Source organism: Schistocerca americana, chromosome 4 (genome assembly GCF_021461395.2).
Source record: "Schistocerca americana isolate TAMUIC-IGC-003095 chromosome 4, iqSchAmer2.1, whole genome shotgun sequence".
Taxonomy (NCBI): Eukaryota; Metazoa; Arthropoda; class Insecta; order Orthoptera; family Acrididae; genus Schistocerca; species Schistocerca americana.
Window position 1 is genome coordinate 824,012,396 of NC_060122.1, and position 20,685 is coordinate 824,033,080.

At 36.7% G+C, this 20,685-nt stretch overlaps 1 protein-coding gene across 1 annotated transcript in view; it reads left to right on the forward strand.

Annotated features, from left to right (window-relative positions):
* Positions 1-20,685, forward strand: part of LOC124612275 (autophagy-related protein 2 homolog A) — a 492,429-nt gene that overhangs the window by 365,967 nt on the left and 105,777 nt on the right. The window contains exon 30 of the mRNA XM_047140377.1: positions 5,989-6,151. Coding sequence (XP_046996333.1) covers positions 5,989-6,151 — 163 coding nt within the window. The remainder of the gene's footprint in view (positions 1-5,988; positions 6,152-20,685) is intronic.

The following is a 20,685-nucleotide window of genomic DNA, read 5'->3' on the forward strand; positions in this document are numbered from 1 at the left end:
CTTCATTACAATTTTTTTCCTTATTCACTAAAATGACTGAAGACTGACACTCCACAGCAGCAAACAACAATATTATTGACTAAAACTTATTTTCTTTTATTAACAGACAGTACACAAGCTAATTCCAGTATTGCTTCACTATAAACCCCATATTTCACTTCTGCCTGAAGGGCTGTGTTATTTCAAACCTTTCTCTCAATAAATATAATTACAGAAAAAATAACTTATTTCACTTTAACTTTCTTTATTCTAGTCTGATGGTCTACACAGTGATATATTTTACTCAAATTACACTTTACTAAAGGTGACAAAATTAGTTTCAATTTAAATTGATTATATGACATTAGCAGTTCTCTTAAATCCGCACAACAAATGGCACTGAATTTGTTTGAAAAATTTCCCTTACTGCTGTGATACAAACTTCTAATTTGCAGTTTTCTTTAGTTTACCAATAATATTTTATGACAATTTTATATTCTTTCATATTTTTGGATTAACTTAAATTTTACATTAATTTTAGCCAAAAGAGATTTGTTATTTTACACAATATTTAATTATTATTAGATCCAGTGACAAAATATACCATTTTTAATTAAGTTTGCTGACATATAATTTAAATATTTTTTTGAGTCCATCCTCTTAAACAAAATACATACAAAAACTTAATCACTGAAATAGAAATTCTGACTACATATAAAATGAGCATAGTTGAAAATTACTTTCTCTTGCAGTCTACAGGCAGGATAGTAGAAGAAGAGAGTGAACCAAGAAATTGAGAATAGATTCACCTAGCTGTGGAGCTACTATTCATCAAGTAATGTGTTCACTGAAGAATAATGAACCCCCTAGCTATTTTATAACTCCCTGTTTGCTCTTACTGCCATCTTCCCAGCCTAGTATTACAACATTGGTTAAAATCCAGTAATTACTAGTCAAACCAACTGCAATTACAGTTGCACCACACCACACAATAAATGCCTTGAATATTTCCTTAAACATTTCATAAACATTGAAACGTAACTTATGCGTACAGTTTAATTTTAGGTACATCTACTACTGGTAATTTAATCGCTGTTATATTACTTTGTGAATTTTGACTTTCCCAGTCTTTTCCTCCCATATCTTCACATCTTTCATTTAAAATGTACTTACATTGCTTTTGATTACTTGCATTTCATTTATGTCATTGTTAATTACAGAAATGGTATATTCTGTTTGACAAGATCATAAACTTCATCAACATTTTCACTCATTACACATATACATTCTGTCTCATTATTATCAAATACATCAATTTTGTATTAACTGTTTCCTCCTCTACTTTCACATTCTTAACATCAGTGATCAGTGATACCTATTTTTTCTGTTTGGGAAGTTATTTCAGTAGTATCATTAGCAGAACACGTTTCCACTACATCTATTAATTCAGCCTGACAGGAACCCGCAACTACATCTACATCTATATCCATACTTCGCAAGCCAACTGACGGTGTGTGGCAGAGGGTACCTTGAGTACCTCTATCTGTTCTCCCTTCTATTCCAGTCTCATATTGTCCGTGGAAACAAAAATTGTCGGTATGCCTCTGTGTGGGCTCTAATCCCTCTGATTTTATCCTCATGGTCTCTTCGCGAGATATGTGTAGGAGGAAGCAATATACTGCTTGACTCCTCGATGAAGGTACTGACCTACTGAGCATCTATCTTGCAGAGTCTTCCACTGGAGTTTATCTATCATCTCTGTAACACTTTCATGATTACTGAATAACCCTGCAACGAAGTGCGCTGCTCTCCATTGGATCTTCTCTATCTCTTCTATCAACCCTATCTGGTACGGATCCCACACTGGTGAGTAGTAGTCAAGCAGTGGGTGAACAAATGTACTGTAAACTACTTCCTTTGTTTTCCATTTGCTTATTACAGTTGCTGTCAATTTCCTTTTCCCTGTGTGCCATGCCACTACTGAAAGTTACTTGTTTGTCTTTTACATCTTCCATTTTCTCCTCTAAGCATACTTGCTTTCAAATTAAGTTATTATTTACACCCTTCAAATCTGATTTTAAATTACTAATGCTACTTGAGGTTTGGTCCAGTTTTTCACTGAATTTTGAATCTAAGCTACCAATGTCACTTTTAAAGTCACTACTATTTCTGTCTGATTGCAGATTAGTTTATTTCATTTCTACCCTTAAACTACTGATATCCCTTCTAATGATTTCAGTCACTTCAGCAAATTCCTCCATGAACCTACACATATCAAATTCCTTTATTATTGTCTCGTTACTCTCATCACCATTAGGAATCAAGAGTTTCGTCACTGATGCCCATGCCATCTTGTCAGTGCTTTGATGAGCATTTATTTCATCATCTTAAGTTGATTCTTCTGATTTTATCCTGGTATCATCATAAAGCTCACTTTTAACTGTCACCTTTTTATCATTGACATTTAGTCCACAAAATGCATTGTGTTCACCTCTTCTGTCACTCATTTTGAAAATAATTAGTAAACACTTAATAACATAAACACTTTTACTTCAAATTTCTTCTATGTTTGTTGCCATAGCCATAATATATTTTGTTTTACATTGCCAAGTTCAGTTTCTTGAGACTGGTTCCCTGTTGGCTGATATAAATTCCAGTATGGTGGCTATACCGCTGATTTTTCAGTCGTTGGTGCCCAATGTGGTGCCATCCTTATTAATCTTCTCGTGTAGGTATAGCTTCTTTTCCAAATATCAACAGTTCAGTTTATTTATATATACAAACTTCATAAATCATCAAAAATGTTCCTGTAGGTTTTGTTGTAATTGACTCATAAACACTCTACTGTGACTGCTTTGTATCCATGACATAAAATTTTCATGAGTTTTTTCGCTGCATTCTTTCTGCAAAGAGTTCCAAAACTGTGGGACTTATTTCATCTGCTTGTGAACCTTTGGTGGCCTCATATCTGATCATTGTTTTGGATCACACACCTGTTATTGAGTGGTTGGGCTGGCATTTGTTAAAGAACATACAATACACTGCAGTACGTAGTTTAAATCTCTTTCATATTTATTGAAACACACTTTTACTTTTATGATGACCAGGAGTTTAATAATTTTACCAAAAAGATAAGCTACCCTCATTGACAAATAATTTCACATTTCACTGGTGAAAAATTACATTACAGTTACATGGATATGGTGAACATAGAAAATTCTCATATACGCACTAAGTCGTAAATACTTGAGGTGAACATAGTGTTTGAAACCTGCAAACTAATTGTTATACACTTACCCACTAGATGTAAATATGATCTAATGATTCACTAACTCAAAGAAGCTCACATAGACATATATACATTTTTAATTTCACTATTGATAAAATTATTTAATTGGACAGATAAAAAAATCTACTCACCAAGCGGCAGCAGAACACACACATAAAAGACTGTTGTGATTGACAAGCTTTTGGAGCCAGTGGCTCCTTCTTCAGGCAGAATGGTAGAAGGGGAAGGAAGAAGGATGCAGGAAAAGGACTGGAGAGGTCTCGGAAAAGGGGTAAAATTTGGGAAAGTCACCCAGAACCGTGGGTCAGGGGAGACTTACCATACGGGATGACAAGGAAAGACTCACTGTAGCAGACTCACTGATTCTCATGGTGATGCGAAGATGTTACTAAAATGAATGCTAGCTGCAGACTAACTGAAGCATTGTCCAGCACAATTACTTATAGACTTGTGTAATGAGTAAACTCAAAATCTATTATTGTACATAGGAGGAAATAATCATCATAATAAAACAAGAGAAATTAGTGCTCACACATAGAGATTTAAGTATTCGTTTTTCCCAACCATTATTTAAGAATGGAACAGTAGAGAAATAGTGTGAAATATATAAACTGGTTCAGTGAACCCTCTGCCAGGCACTTAAGTGTGAAATGCTTAGTAATCTTGTAGATATTGATAGAGGTTTTGATAGTAACCTAAAAGACAGCAAAATTAGTGGACCTGAAGATATAATGAGCAAAGGAAAAAGTCTGTTTAATTATGGTCTGTATACAGGAAAATTGACTAAATCATAGGAACTATATCGTGAATATTGTTTATAATACTCCGACAATTCACAGATCCCAGCAAAATTGGCTAAGACATGAAATTTTCTAGACTGTAGTCAACTAACAAATTTTCATAGTGAAAGTGGACACTTTTTAAACCAGAAAAATCAAAGTGACAAAACTGTGGAACTGAAATTTGGAAATAATCACCAGCTCAGAAAGGAACATTCTGGAATATGAAAACTTTAACTAAGAATAACTTTTTTAATATGGCATTGTTGGAAAACGTAAGATCTTTACTAAAAAAGAGGAGCATTGGAGCTTTAAACTGAGGAATAACACTTCAGTCAGAACCACCTATTAGCTCACTCCAAATTTAATGTCCATGTGTTTGTGAAGCATCTTCAATATAAAAATTTCTGTATGCAATTTATTTCCACGTAATTTCATTACAGTATTATTGTTAGTAATTGAGAAATTATATCTTTAACCATTAATTCTGATTTAATAATACCTGAATATGAAATGAACTATTTTGGCTAATTGCCTTGTATTCTTTATAAATTGTGATAAGTTAAGGAAAAAAAAGTATTAAGTATTAATCTCAGGAATGGTACTGGAGCAAGAGATGGGTCTACCTTGCCCTGTTAAAAAAATCAGCAGTTTTCATTGCAGTTGCTGGACAAACAGTTTCCAATAACATCCATTAGACTGAAAAATATGTTGTCAATAAGATAAATATTTCATTTGTTTAAAATTTTAGCAACTATAACATTTTTACGAACCCCTACTTTGTAGTATTTAAGTAATCCTTTGCCATATAGTATGTATCATTTAGGAATGAAAATAATCAATCAGTTTTTGAAAACATAAGTAATTGTATAGATAAAAAAATTACTCAGTAAGTGGCAGCAGGAGAACTGACATACAAAAAGGTAATACAATTTGCAAACTTTTGAAGCCAGTGGCTCCTTGTTCTGCCAAAAGGGTTGAAAGAGAAGGAAGAGGCGTGAGCAAAAAGGACTGGAGAGGCTTAGGAAATGGGTAGTTCAGAAAAGTCACCCAGAACCCCTAAACCTCACCAGTACCTTTCCTTCACCCCTCTTCATTTCCTTTCAACCCTTCGGCCAGAAGAAGGAGCTACTGGCTCCGAAAGCTTGCAAATTGTAATACCTTTTTATATATTTGTTCTCCTGCCACTGCTTGGTGAGTAGATTTTTTTATCTATCCAGTTACTTGTATCATTTAAGAGGTGTGTTTCTGCTGCCTTATTAGACATGTTTGTTTTAGTTGTATCTTTTTTCTCCATGGATACTTATTAAATAGTTTGATTCTGAGGTGGAAAATAATGTTTTAAGTTGTTTGTTTAATTTTTCTTGATACTTTTAAGTTAAGTCTGGTGCTTATTCCATGATCGTGAATAGAGCTGCATGTGTAATGTATTTACCTTGATGTGCACAATGGATTGGTAGATGTAATCAGATGGCAAAAGCAGAATTCCCAACTTACAAAACAGATTTACATATAGATGACCCTAGGAAATCATAAAATACTGACACACTTGCATTAACCACAGTGGACAGTGTTTTGAAAAGTGATAACTTGTTTTCAGTTCTGCTATACATATCCAATGAATAAAACAGTCGTTAAAGCACCTGACTCATATTTGAAAATTGCTTTGAGAAACAAAGAATATAATTTAATCCTTTCTGTGATGCTCTGTAGTTCCAGTAATTGTTTTATTAGCAATAAAAGTTACATCTTCCTTCAAATGAATAGAGTTTTTCAGTAGATTAGTAACTTGCTTCCTATATTTATTGAATGTACTATAAATGTTACTTTAACTCAGTGGTACTATGGTGCTAGAAAAGAGTTAGTTGCATAATTATTCATTCTGTTTTGAAACAAATGTCAGATTTGTGTTCAAGTTTAACAAACGACATCTTTTTCTAGGTTGTTGTGAAAGCAGTTCATTTACGACCTGATCCAAAGCTAAAGGTGCAAGAATGCTGCCTCAAAGTATCAGTCCTACCTCTGAAGTTGAATATTGACCAAGATTCATTGGTGTTCCTTTTTAATTTCTTTACTGATATATCAGGAGGTGTGAAAATTGAAGGTATGATTACGGATTTATTCTGTACACTAACTTTCACTTTTTTGCTAGTAAAAGTCTTACAAAGCCCATCTGATTCATTTAGTCATTTCTTTGTTTGGAAATTCATGTTATATTGACCTTAAAAATGTATAAATTTATGATCTTTTGTTAGTTACTACCAAGGAATTACTATGCAGCAACAAATGAGATAAACCAAAACAGGAAAACCTTCTTCTTACAAGGAAACAATAGTGATTTACACACAGCCAGTAATAGGAACCTTGCCTTTCAGAATCAGGTGTTCCATTATGTGGGAAAAGTAGAAGGAAATATTAAGAGGAAACAGAATTTTCTGAATTTTATACAGGATTATCAGCCAGCACCTTGTGTTAACTGAGATACAGCAGGACAGGAACGGATGTCCTCATTTAGAAGTGTGCATCATATATACAATGACTCAACTCTTGTGGTCGTAGTGGGGTGCTGTTTTTGCTGACCATTGCTCAATTATTTATTTGATGGTTTACACTTACTGATATTCACAGCAAACCTTCTGATGTTTTTGCTGTGTGATATTTTTACATCAAGTACATTGTTAGATAGACTAACTTTTCATTAGATTCCTTCATATTTTGAGCTGGCAGCATAATGTATCTGGAGACATCATGTCATATACTTTTGGCTCTATATCCTAAATTGTACAATCTCTTTTTCCTTTAGCCCCTTTTTCACTTTAATGATTGATATCATAGGCACATTTTCTTTCGGGTCCATTTGCATCAAATTTGCTTTTGCTCCTGTCCTCCATTTCACAGTGAATACTGTTTTCATCTGACTCCCCTTCTATGCTGTGTGTTGGTCTCTGTTATTCTATATCTTTTTTGTCTCCGAAATATTTCAAATTTGTGATTTACTTGACTGAACGTCTTAAATCTTTTGCAGACATCAAAATCCAAAATTAACTTATGAGTTCTGATCAAGGACTATCCGATGATATATTATTTAAGTCTTGACTGCATAATCATCTTGTATAACAGTGTAGTGATTTGGCACAGTTATTTAACTATTTTGATGATAATCGTTTAATGATTAGTTAGACATACCATGGTCATGAAGTATAACGTATTAATGTGGGTTAGTTTTATTGGGAATTATCATTCAAACAAGAAGAAAATAGAAGCTTTTGAAACGTGGTGCTACAGGTGAATGATGAAGTGAAATGAGTATATCAGATAACTAACGCAGATGTACTGCTACTGTATCACATTGGGGAGAAAATAAGTTGATGGCACAACTTTACTAAAAGAATGAATTAGTTAATACAATACATCCTAAGGCATCAAGGAGCCATAAATTTGGTTGACGGTCTGATTTTTATGGGGAATTTTCCTACATCTGTACCATGTGTTATTGCTGTTCAGCTCCACAGTTAAATGCTCAAGTGTCTGAAGCAGGGTTTACCTGTTGCTTCATCGCTTGGTCGAAACAGAAGAGCCTTTTAATTGCCCACCTGGGGATTGTTCTTTATTGGTGCTGTGACACACCTCCAGACAGTATGGTGCCACTGTTGTTCAATAACAATAAATCCTTTCCTGTTTCTGCTACAAAAGAAGTTAATTGCAGTCCGATGCAAGATTTTTTCACTATGTAGGTCACATTTCCATTACCTGTAACATGAACGTATACCCTTTTACCCTGATTTCCAATTCTATCTTCTCAGTCTAGAATTAAATTGATATTCAGTTCCACTTGTTTGTAGTATAATTTTATGGAAGCCACATTACCTTAGCACATCAACACCTTAAAGACTTCTTACTTGACACACCATTCTTACTCAGTGCTGGATCATGAAGCATTCAGTGATCGCTTCTAGTCAACTAAACTGTCTTGAAAATGACTGCTGCAAAGACAGTCAAAACTTCAGTTTTCTAGTTGTTTTTAGTATTTTTATAATGACATGTTCGAATATCCAAATGGATTTCATTCAAATGTAGTTACTAAACAAAAAATTATGACATTAATAAACCCCTATATATACAATGTCTTAATCTTTACGAAGAAGAACCTACAAGATGTGAAACATAGAGAAAATGTACATTGTTACAACACAAGAAGCATCAAACACATATACACGCCTTACCACAGATTATCAAAATCAATAAATAGCTATGAAGTCACAGGGCACAAACAATTTAATAAGCTGCCACATGCTATACAGGATCTTCCTGAACATACATTCAAAGAAAGACTGCATGAATGGTTTATTGCCCACCTGTTCTATGATATAAATGAATTCTTCAACTGTAAAACGCAGTAATCCAACAGATGACCCACTGTACATTTATTGTAACATAAGCTAAAATATTTCAGTAGACAATACCTTATCACACTGTATTATAAATTGTAACTTCATTTGATGTTGTCAATTACTGTAATGGCCTAAAGACAATAAAATATTTATTATTATTATTATTAGTAGTAGTAGTAGTAGTAAAGTTATTATATCTTCTGAAATTAATAATATTTTTCGTAATCTATCGGCTGCAACAGATGAGGTTGCTGTGTACTGTGTTGAGCACAGTTTTTATCACTCAGTCTTACTACCTGCGCCGAGTACCTTGTATTCCAGCTGCCATCTGTGCTAGCCTCCCTCAGCGTACACTGAATATTTCTGCTGCAGCGATGATACTTGTCACTCGAGTTTTGTAACTGGCAAAACAAACTAAATCCAGTGGCTATATAAAATACTGTGACTATTAATTACTGACTGTTATATAAAGTTATTACTTTAATGGCTAAAACTACAGAAATGTTACAGTTCCTTTTTCACAATTTTTATTCAGCAGTTTTCTGCCTAAAAGTCTGTACTCATAGTTACTGTTATAACTTTCGAATCTCTTGTCAGTGGCTACTGCACATGGAATGCAACTTATATTGTTTGCTATGTTGCCTTAGAGGAGTGCATCATATTGTCGTTTACATTGTAAAGGTTTTGTGTCATAAGGTGCCCTATCAAAACATCAATTCACACTTGCTGAAACAGATAAAGCATTCCACATTTGATTCCAACTAGTGGTGTTCTCACAGGCCATCAATGGAAAGGAACATGATGTCAACATCAATACTTCTCAGGAAGGGAGTCTTGACATTGATGTTGGTGAGGGGTTGGTGGCATGTTCTGCCTTCATTGGAACATAACTATTCTTGCTGCACTCACTCAACTTGTAGTGAAAATTTTGTGATTGTGTGTCCTTTAAATCTCTACTTTATTGTTTGCTTTATTTTTGGGACTCATTGCAAAAGTTTCATGAGGGCTTCATTTTTCCTATGAATGTTCTTACACAAAAGAGGCCAGACATCTGAAAACAAAAAATGATTTACATTTTACAATACTTGTACATACAAAAAACCTACACTGTGCATAAATAAGAACATAAATTGCTGCAACAGTTTTCATTAAATAATATATTTAACAATGGAAATATGAGCTCTATTGAAGGAGAAAAAATACAGTTTTTTATTACAGAATTTGGCCAATTATAGACCGCTTAGAAGCTAAGACAAAGGCACAATCTTTTTTTTTATCTTCCTAGAACTTCTTCATACATTGGCTGATGACCTGCCTCTTTTCTTTTGACATCACCTCCTAGGTTGTGAATTTCATTGTTGGACAGGAAATCTTCCTGTATCGATCAGTAGCCTGAAACTTTCCCTGTTGTGTATGGTGTTTTCTGCGATGTTATGATTTCTCAAGTCCTTTCTTGTCTCTTCCATCCATCTCATGGTGTTTTTTAATTTGGAAATGAAGTTAAAAATGTTCTTCACTAGCCTGTTGTCATTCATTCTCACATATGACCGTAAAATTTTAATCCCCTCTTTGTTATTTTGTCTGTGATTGTTTCTGTGTTTCTGTATAGATCATAGTTTCTTCTCTTTGTCCAGTTGTTATCTTAGTTCTTTTGTGGTCCTAAAATTTTTCTGAGTGTTTTCCTTTATTTATTTTCCAGTTCTTCTAGTTCGCCTCTTTTATTCAGTGTTAGGCATTCAGGTCCATAAAGTGCTTCCAGCTTAATTACTGTTGCATAGTGTTTAATTTTTGCCTGTAATGATACTGATATTTTATTATATCAGTTTTTGGTGAGTTTGTATGCTAATTCCATTTTATTCGATCTTTCCTAACTTGTGGTGTTATCTAACCCACTGGATTCTATCTATTCTCCTTAAATACTTAAACTTATCAAACTTTTGCTGTTTCCGTATTGTGTTTGTATATGTTTTTCTCTATTGTATTTATGTTCTATGTATTCTGTTTTCTCTTATGATATTAGTAATCCGGTTTCAGTTGCAATTTTGTAAAGTGTTTCTATCATTATCTGTGCATCTGTTTTGTCCTTAGAAATTAAAGCAATATCATCAACAAAATTGAGACATTTCACATCAATTCTTCCTCTTCCTTGTCCTAAATGGATTCCTTCAATATTTTTCTCTTGTAGTTCTGTATCCAACTCTCTTATGACCTTGTCTAAGACCAGATTGAGGAGAATTGGTGTCAAACACCTGTGTTGATTCTGAAGGGTTCAGTAACTCCCCCTAGAAATATAATTTTTATAGTTGTGTCTGCGAGTGCCTGTTTGACTAATTGTTTGGTGGTTTTGTTGATAGCTGCTTCTTCCAGTGTTAGAAATACTCTCTGTCTGTTTACAGAATCATACGCTTTTTTTTTAACTCAATGAATGTAAGGACTGTGTTAAAGTTCCGCTTTGTTCTGATCCTGAAGATAGTTTTTATAATACAGATTTGCTCTCGACAAAATCTATTTTTTCTGGATCATGCTTGGTACTTGCCATTTGTGTGTTCTACTTGATCTTCTGTCTTATTCAGTAGAGCTTTGGACACAATTTTGTAGGTGACTAGAGGTAGAGATATGCCTCAGTAATTGTTGGTGTCTGTCCTGTTACTCTTCTCGTGTAGCAGATGGGTAATGGCTTGTTTTCAGCCATCTGGTATTCTTTTTTTCTCTCAGCAATCTTTAATAACCTCATAAATGGTTTCAGCTGCCTGCTTCCCCCCCAGTTTCCACATCTCAGCTAATATGCTGCCTTCATCTGGGGCTCTGTTGTTTTCCAGCTGGCCAATGTATTGTTCAATTTGATGCAGAGATGGTGGTTCTGAAGATGGGTATTCCTTTTGAGGCTGTGTGAAAATTTATCGCTGTGTTGGTTCCTCGCAATTGAGGAAATTTTTTAAGTATTTTGCTAGCAACTCACAGTTGTCTTTGTCATTGGTAATCAGTTTGCCTGTTGACTCTTTGAAGTTTAGGCTCATCGGCTTGTAACCTGTTGATTCTTCTTTGAAAACTCTGCAGAAGTACCTAGCATTGTTCTGTCTGAAATTTGTATCTATTTCCCCACCATGTCAAGACTTAGTCCTTTGGGGGGGGGGGATTTATTTTTTCACAACATGAAACATGTTGTAATATGACATTTTAAGCTGCTAATATTTTTACAATATCTGGTACATCTGGCCTATTTTGACATGGTTGTCATTGTCAAGTACACCTTTGTATATTACAGTTGGAATATTTCATTTCCTTTTGCGATATTTGTATTTGGAGTTAACTGTACTGTCACTGATGAGCTAAAATATTATGACCACCAGCTTAATACCTTCTTTGTCCATCATTGCAACAAAATACATCCTTGATTCTGCATATAAGGGACCTAAAAGCTTTTTGGTGGGTTTGTGGAGGTGTGTGGCATTAGAAACTTATGCACAGATCATGTAATTCGTGTGAGTAACAGCCAATGATTTGGTTACATGGTGATGGCACCTGATAGCGACCCACATGGGTTCCTTAGGATTTACATCACGCAAATTTGGTCACTGAGCAATGTGAGTTCACTATAATGCTCCTCAAACCACTGTGGCTTTTTGCTTTCTCCAAGAAAACATCAATCATAAACGGATGCAGGTGGTTGGCAGCTCTCAGGATGTTTTTGATTTCTGCCACAGGATCCACACAAGCACAGGAGAATGTCTCCTGCAGCATAATACTGCTCCCACCAGCCTGCATCTGTGGTGTGCTGCTCTTTTCAAGTCGCTATTCACCTCGATGATGGCATTTGTGGAGACAACCATTGACCTAGTGTAGCAAAAATGCTATTCATCCAAACAGACACGTTTCCATTGATCAATGGTCAAATCCCGATGGTCTCATGCTCACTGCAATCATAATTGACAATGTCATTGGGTCAACGTGTAAACACACAAGGGTGGTCTGATGCAGAGCTCCATGTTCAACAATGTATGATGAACGGTGTGCTGCAAAACACTTAAGCATGCAGCAGAATTGTGCTCTTTTGGCAAAGATGCCACAGACCGCCATCTATCCTACTTTACAGAGCAGACAAGCCTTCAAACCTCACAAAATTATAGACCAATATTCCTAAATTCGGTTTGCTGCATAATCCTTGAACATATTCTCAGTTCGAATAAAATAAATTTTCTTGAGACTGAGAATCATATGTCCATGAACAGTACAGTTTTAGAAAGCATCACTTGTGCAAAACCGTGCTTGCCCTTCTCTCACACGACATACTGTGAAATATGGATGAAGGGCTACAGGCAGATTCCATATTTCTACATTTTTCAGAAAGCATTTGACACAGAGCCCCATTGCAGGTTGTTAATTAACATATGAGTACATGGAATAATACAAAATTGTTAAGGCTTTCCTGGCCACTTGTTGACAAACTGCCTGTTGGCTTCTGTCTCGGGTTCTTCGGCCAACGTTCATCTGATAATTTTTCTGACGTTTCACCAGCATGAGTGGCTGGCATTGTCAAAGTTTCATCCTACAATGCTGGTGGTGGACTGGGGTGGAGCTCGCAGCTCCAAACTATATGTACCTGGTGTGCCAGTATCCAAGGGCTTCTCCGCGGTCATTTCCGGTGCAGCTCTCTTGCTACCTGCAATGGTCGTTCGCTGCAGCACAGGAAGCCAGGATCCATTTACGTTGAGGCTTTCCTTTTTCTTGTTGAAGCTGTTCACATGTTTGTGTATTTCTACAGCTTCTCTGAACAGGTGGGTGTGATAGTTCTTCTCTACAGCCAGAACTTTCGTGTCAGGCAATTTTACTACATGGTCAGTCTCAAACAGCGCGTGCTCTACTACAGCTAATTTCTCCATGTGCCCCAACTTGCAATGTCGTTTATGTTCTTTAATCCTGGCTCAAACAACACGTAAGTGTTATAGAGATGCTTTGGGGACTCAAATGGGCATCTCACAAGGGAAGGCGATGTTCATTTTGAGAAACACTACTTAGAAAATTAAGAGAACTGGCATCTGAAGCTGACTGCTGAATGATTCTACTGCCACTAACATACATTCACGTAAGGTTCATGTAGGTAAGATACGAGAAATGAGGGCTTATAAGGAGGTATATAGACTGTCGTTTTTCCCTTGCTCTGTTCGCAAGTGGAGCAGGAAAGTAAGTGACTAGTAGTGGTACAGGGTACCATGCATCATATGGTCGCTTGCAGAGCATCTATCTAGATGTAGATGTTCTGTGAATAGTCATGGATGTCCAACCATTTAGCGTCTACTGGTAGTTTCACTGCCCTTCTACCTCTTTCTGTAGATGCTCACGACTTTAGCACATGTACATTTGACTAGCTTTACCAGTTTTGAGATACTCGTACACAGGCTGTGCATAATAATAATCTGCCCTTTGTCAGAGTCACTTATCTCAATGGATTTTCCCATTTCCAGTCCATATCTTTGCTAGGGTGATCCCCCATCAGTGTCTGCTCTGCTTGCATACTTTTGTTACCATGTCACGTGCCTGCTATGCCACCAAGCGGCATCCAGCATCGAATTGGGCAGTGGTCATAATGTTTTGGCTTATTACTGTATGTCTCGCTGGGCAACATGTGTATATCGCATCATTGGTGAATCCTTTTGTCAGTTGTTGTTTTTGTATGGTTGTAATATAAAGTATGGTTGTGTCCCAGGCATGATGTCAAACTGCATCCAAACCAAGTGACCATCAGTATAAGTGGTCCCCTTCGACCAAGTGCCAATGCCCTCCTTGGAGGGCGGATGAGTGGGTAAAGGATAGGGCACTCTATTGTCTTTCGGATGAGAAATCATCCCTGAAGGCGGAAGAACCAAATTGATCAACAGCATCAGAATGTGGAAGGCAATGAGAAACCACCACATTAAAGTTCCTATGGATTTCTCTAGTTACACATCATGGTTGTGTTCAAAACTAAATATTCCAGAGTTTCAAGTCCACCAATCGGATCTCCGGGGGAGGGGGGACAGTTTTGAGCAACGTTGTCACAATGGAGAGATTATCATTGAAAGATAGTATAAAAGATATGGAATGTGAAGACAATGGCTCAGGCTGGAAAAATCGACAATGCATTCCAAGAAATGGAAAGAATGAGCATTAACATCATGGGCATTAGTGAAATGCGATGCCCAAGTTCAGGTTCTTGTAACATCAATGAACACAGAATTTACTACTCAGGAACATCTAATGGACAGTATAAGTCTGGAGTAGGATTCACAGTATCGAAAGCAATCGCAGAATGTGTCACCAATTGTGTACCTGTTTCAGAGAGTGTGATGTTACTCCAAATAAGTGCTCTACCACACAACTGAACATTAGTCAGGTCTACACTCCAACAACAGACCATAGTGATGAAGAAGTTGCAGAATTTTATTCCCAAATCTCAGGTGTTTTGCAACAACTAGTGACGAAGGATCTTACCATAATTATGGGAGATTTTAATGCCAAAGTAGGAAGGGGATCCAAAGGCAACATTATAGGTCACTATGGACTTGTTCAAAGGAATGAGAGAGGCGAACTATTCAGTGCATTTGCAGGAGAGTGGAGATTCTTAATAATTAACACATTCTTCACACTAATGCCAAGACATCTCTACACCTGGAAGTCCCCAAGAGATTCAGACGAAAATATTACCCAGAGTGAGATTGATTGTGTCTTGATAAATCAAAGATATAGAAACTGCTGTCTCTCAATGAAAATCTATCCAGGTGCTGAGATTAACTCAGACCACGTTCCCCTAGTTGGTGTCTTTAAAATTGGAATGAAGAGAGTTCAAAAGAAAAAAGTCAAAATGTATGAAATCCACAAACTAAAAGAATCTTTAATAGGAGAAAATGCAAGAGTCTATCTTAATAATGAACTAAAGTCTCTGTCAGGTAGCTTGTGCACTGAAGAGAAAATTAAAAAGATAAACTCATTAGTGGAATCAGTTAAAGAACAACACCTGAAATCCAATGTCGCCAAGATGAAGTCATGGATGACTGAAGAGATACTTAAAATGATGGGTAGAAGGAGGGAAGTGAAAAGTAATCCTGATGAATACAAGAATATCAACAAGGAGATCAGGAAACAGATACGAGAAGAAAAGGAAAAAGAAATACTGGAACAGTGCAATGAATTAAAGAAATTACAATGGAAGCATGATAGTTTCAACATTCATAAAAAAGTCAGGGAAGTGACAGGAAATTACAGAAAAAGAACAGGAAACAGGTTGGTGAATAATGAAGGAAAAATAATAGTTGGACAAGATATGCTGAAAGAAACATGGAAAACATACATAGGACAACTTTTTTGTGACAACCTTCCAGAACTTCCTCAAATATATTGCAAAACAGGGCCTAGAATTGTGCTATAAGAAGTACAAACTGTGATAAATGGAATGAAAGATGGTAAATCACTTGGTCCCGACAATGTGAATGCCGAAATTCTCAAGCTGCTCTGTGAGGATAATTTAAAATAGTTTACTACAATATTCAGTGACATCTACGACTCTGGTAATATTCCACAGGAATGGCTTAAATGGGAATTTATTACATTGCCCAGAAAGCTCAAAGGTAAGACTTGTGGTGAATATAGGGCCATCAGCCTCGTGAGTCACATGCTAAAGATTTTTCTGAGGGTCATTCACCAAAGAATTTACAAGAGCTGTGAAGAACAAATTTCTTCTACACAGTTTGATTTCAAAAATGCATTTGGCATGTGTGAAGCATAATTTGGTGTCCAGGTGCTATTCAAAAGTGCAGAGACATGAATTGTGACATCTATGCCTGCTTTATTTGTTATCAAAAGGCTTTCAACAGAGTAAAACACCAGAAGATTGTTGACATTTTAAGAAGCATTGGTTCGGATGATAAAGACCTATGTATAATTGTGAACCTATATTGGAACCAGCCAGCTTCTGTGAGGCTGGACAGAGAAAATACAGGAAGACATAGACATTCTATGAGGTGTAAGGCAGGATTGTATATTATCCCCACCGATTTTCAACATCTATTCAAAGCACATCTTTAAGGAAGCTCTTGATGAAGTAGAGATGAGAGTGCTCTAAAACGGAGAATATATCAACAACATCCGATATGCTGATGACACAGTAATATTTTCTGATAGTGAGGATAGTTTGCACTACCTTATCGATAGACTTGCACAAAAAGGCCCTGAATGTGGTCTAGATGTCAACCCTCAAAAAACGAAAGCAATGATAATCAGTAAAAACAGAGTCCCTGCATGTCACATTAAGATAGGCCGAAATCACATAGAGCAAGTATCTAAATACACGTATCTTGGCACTACAATAAATGACCTAGGTGAGAACTCGAATCAGAAAAGCCAGAGCTGTCTTCAATAAGATGACCAATGTTTTCAAGAATCATGGCTTAGCAATGACGATGAAGATCAGACTTCTATGCTGCTGCGTATTTTCCACCCTCTTCTATGGGTTTGAAACATGAACTCTGACAGAATCGTTGGGTAAGTGTCTGGAGGCTTTTGAGATGCGGCTGTACAGGAGAATGTTAAGAATACCTTGGACAGCGCATGTCACAAATGTCGAGCTTCTACGAGGAATGAAGAAACAGAAGGAATTACTGGCCACCATGAAAGCAAGAAAGATCCATTACCTGGGACACATCATGCGGAACAACAACAGATACCATCTCCTCCAGACCATCCTGCAAGGAAAAATACCAGGGAAAAGAAGAGTTGGCCGGAGAAGAATTTCCTGGCTTAAGAACATCATAACGTAGACCTCTAAAACATCTACAGAGCTATTTAGAGCTGCAAGTTACAGGAAAAGCACTGCCAAGATGGTTATTGCCAACACCTGGAACAGATAGGAATCAGAAGAAGAAGAATATTAAGTCATGTAGTAATATGATAGCTAGTTACAGTTCTTAATGATGCTGTATGTTGACAAATGGACCATAGCTAGTCAGCAGTATTTTTTGAGTTACAAATAATTGAATTGTTTGTGTAATCTTTGTTTGATTATTTTTTTTATCAAAGATTACACAAACAACTAAATTATCTGTAACTCAAATAATACCAGTGATGAGCTATAACCCCATTGTAAACGTACAGCATCATCAGGATTCATCAAGTGGCTGTCAAATTACTGTATGTTACTTTATTTTAACCTTATAAAAACAGCAACAAATGACTAATGGATTCCTTAGGCTGCAATATGTTCATCTCACCCAGCTAGACGCGCACAACTAACTCTGCATACAAATATCACAGAAGTAAATGAAATTTACCAGCTGTAATGTTCACAAGTGTACTTGACAGTGGAAATACCAGCGAAATAGGCCTTTTGTACAAAATATAATGAAACTATTGGCAGGTAACTTGGAAGATTCAATTTAAAATATCGATGTTTTGAAATGTTTGGATGACACACTCCCTGTGGTTTCATGTCTCGGCAGTTTACCCTACAAACCTTGTGAAGAATATTTGTTATGAATTTTACTTTGGCCATTAATAAACTTTATCACTGCTTCTTCATTAAGAATGACACTATATAGCAATATTTTGTATCGCAGATGGTATCTCGTAATCTCATTTTCACCTTCTGGTACTGGGCTAAGGAAAGTGAAGCTGTGTTGAACATGCCATCTTTCGACAGCACTGTCGCCTTCTGTCCCATTTCATTCAGTTTACATCCAGTGCGAATTGATCTTGAGTTATATGCTGAGTGAAATATACAGGTCATTTGTGATATTGTTCTGTCTCAGTCATATCAATTTTTGATTCACAGTAATAACATTTTTGCTTCTTTTGTTAAATGAATTATGTTTGGTAGCTTTGTGTACCATTATTTATCAGACCGAGCATTCTGATTCGTTTCTTTTAATGTGTGTAAGGGCACTGATAACCTCACTGTTGAGTGCCCGTAAACACACACACACCAAGCGTTCAGAATAATTAGTCACAGGAAGAACACACATTAATTATGTGTAATACATAAACTGTGTAAACAAACCTGTTTATTAGTTTATCAAAGGCTTTCTCAAGTTCTGAATAACTTCTCGTACACAGGAGATATATAGCTGTCTGCTGCTGCATTCACAAGTGTGCTCCACACAGTGGCCAGAGACAGTGGCCATGTGTGTGTGAGTTATGCTTGTGAGAATGGGTGTGTTTCCTACTTAAGCAGAAGGCTCTTTGGGCCAAAAACTAAAATGTATAGCAGTCTTTTCACTGTGCCTGTCTGCAACTCAGCATTTCCTCTGTATGTTGAGTAGCAGTCTATCTTTTACATAATACTTCAACAAAAATAATCAATTTTTGAAAATATAATGTAACTGGATAGATAAGTTTGAAAATATACTGTAATTGGATAGATAGTTTGAAAATATAATCTAATCGGATAGATAATTTAAAAATATAATGTAATTGGATAGATAAATTGTTACTTGACCCTGCACTTTTGGTTGTTTGATACTTTAAATCAAAGTGAATTACATGACTTTATTTATTAGTAAGTTAATCAGTTAATGGTGTTTGTCAAACTGTACAGAAAAATTAGGGCAACAAAAGCATTTAGTCACAGTCTAAATTGAATAGCTGTTTTGACAAAATCTATGATGGAAAATAGTACTGCTCTAGAACTTCAAGTTTAATTATTGGAGAACATAATTAATTTTGTTGTTGTTGTTGTTGTTGTTTTCGTCTTCAGTCCTGAGACTGGTTTGATGCAGCTCTCAATGCTACTCTATCCTGTACAAGCTCCTTCATCTCCCAGTACCTACTGCAACCTACATCCTTTTGAATCTGCTTAGTGTAATTTTAGGTAATTTAAAATAGTTTACAGGTAAGTGTGAATGCTTAACTTGCAAACTGTGTAGGTCACTTCCCTCAAATGTATGTGTTAGCTCAAGGGTTTTTGTGTAGCAAACTGTTGTGCTAGCTTCAGTTCACTGTAAATTTTAATTAACAGTGCATAATGAAAATTAATTACACAGATGGAATTGGAGCACTTGAAATGAGAACACGGATAAAAAATTCCAGTGAAATTCAGCCCAAACAGGAACCTGAGATTTCCAAGTATGTGTCACATATCAACAGGTAAATCTGTTAGAAATCGGATAAAAATTAACAAAAGAAATTGGTTCATTTTGGGAGTAGAAAAACCTGACAGATGGAAAGACTCCACTTGCTTTGTCACAGTTGGATGCCATCTGCCGATCACCTGCCACCCTACCTAAAACCTCTTTCCTCATTTCCTTCATTTCCTTCATCCTGACACACAACTTCTTCACTTTCGAAGGCCAGACATACCAACAATTAAAGGGAATAGCCATAGGTATCAGGATGGCCCCCTCGTACGCCAACCTATTTATCCTTCATGAAATACTCCCACTCCACCAAGAGTGTCTTTCCGCCGTCCACCTAACCTTCATAACCTCTTAGTTCATCCCTATGAAATCCCCAAACCACCTTCCCTACCCTCTGGCTCCTACCCTTGTAACCGCCCCCGGTGTAAAACCTGTCCCATGCACCCTCCCACCACCACCACCACCTACTCCAGTCCTGTAACCTGGAAGGTGTACACAATCAAAGGCAGAGCCACGTGTGAAAGCACCCACATGATTTACCAACTGACCTGCCTACACTGTGAAGCTTTCTATGTGGGAATGACCAGCAACAAAGTGTCCATTCGCATGAATGGACACAGGCAGACAGTGCTTGTTGGTAATGAGGATCACCCTGTGGCTAAACATGCCTTGGTGCACGGCCAGCAAATCTTGGCACAGTGTTACACCATCCGGGTTATCTGGATACTTCCCACTAACACCAACCTGTCAGAACTCCGGAGATGGGAACTTGCACTTCAGTATATCCTCTCTTCTCGTTACCCGCCAGGCCTCAACCTCCGCTAATTTCAAGTTGCCGCCGCTCATACCTCACCTGTCATTCAACAACATCTTTGCCTCTGTACTTCCGCCTCGACTGACATCTCTGCCCAAACTCTTTGCCTTTACAAATGTCTGCTTGTGTCTGTGTATGTGCAGATGGATATGTGTGTGTGTGCGCGAGTGTATACCTGTCCTTTTTTCCCCCCTAAGGTAAGTCTTTCCGCTCCCAGGATTGGAATGACTCCTTACCCTCTCCCTTAAAACGCAAATCCTTTCGTCTTTCCCTCTCCTTCCCTCTTTCCTGATGAGGCAACAGTTTGTTGCGAAAGCTTGAATTTTGTGTATGT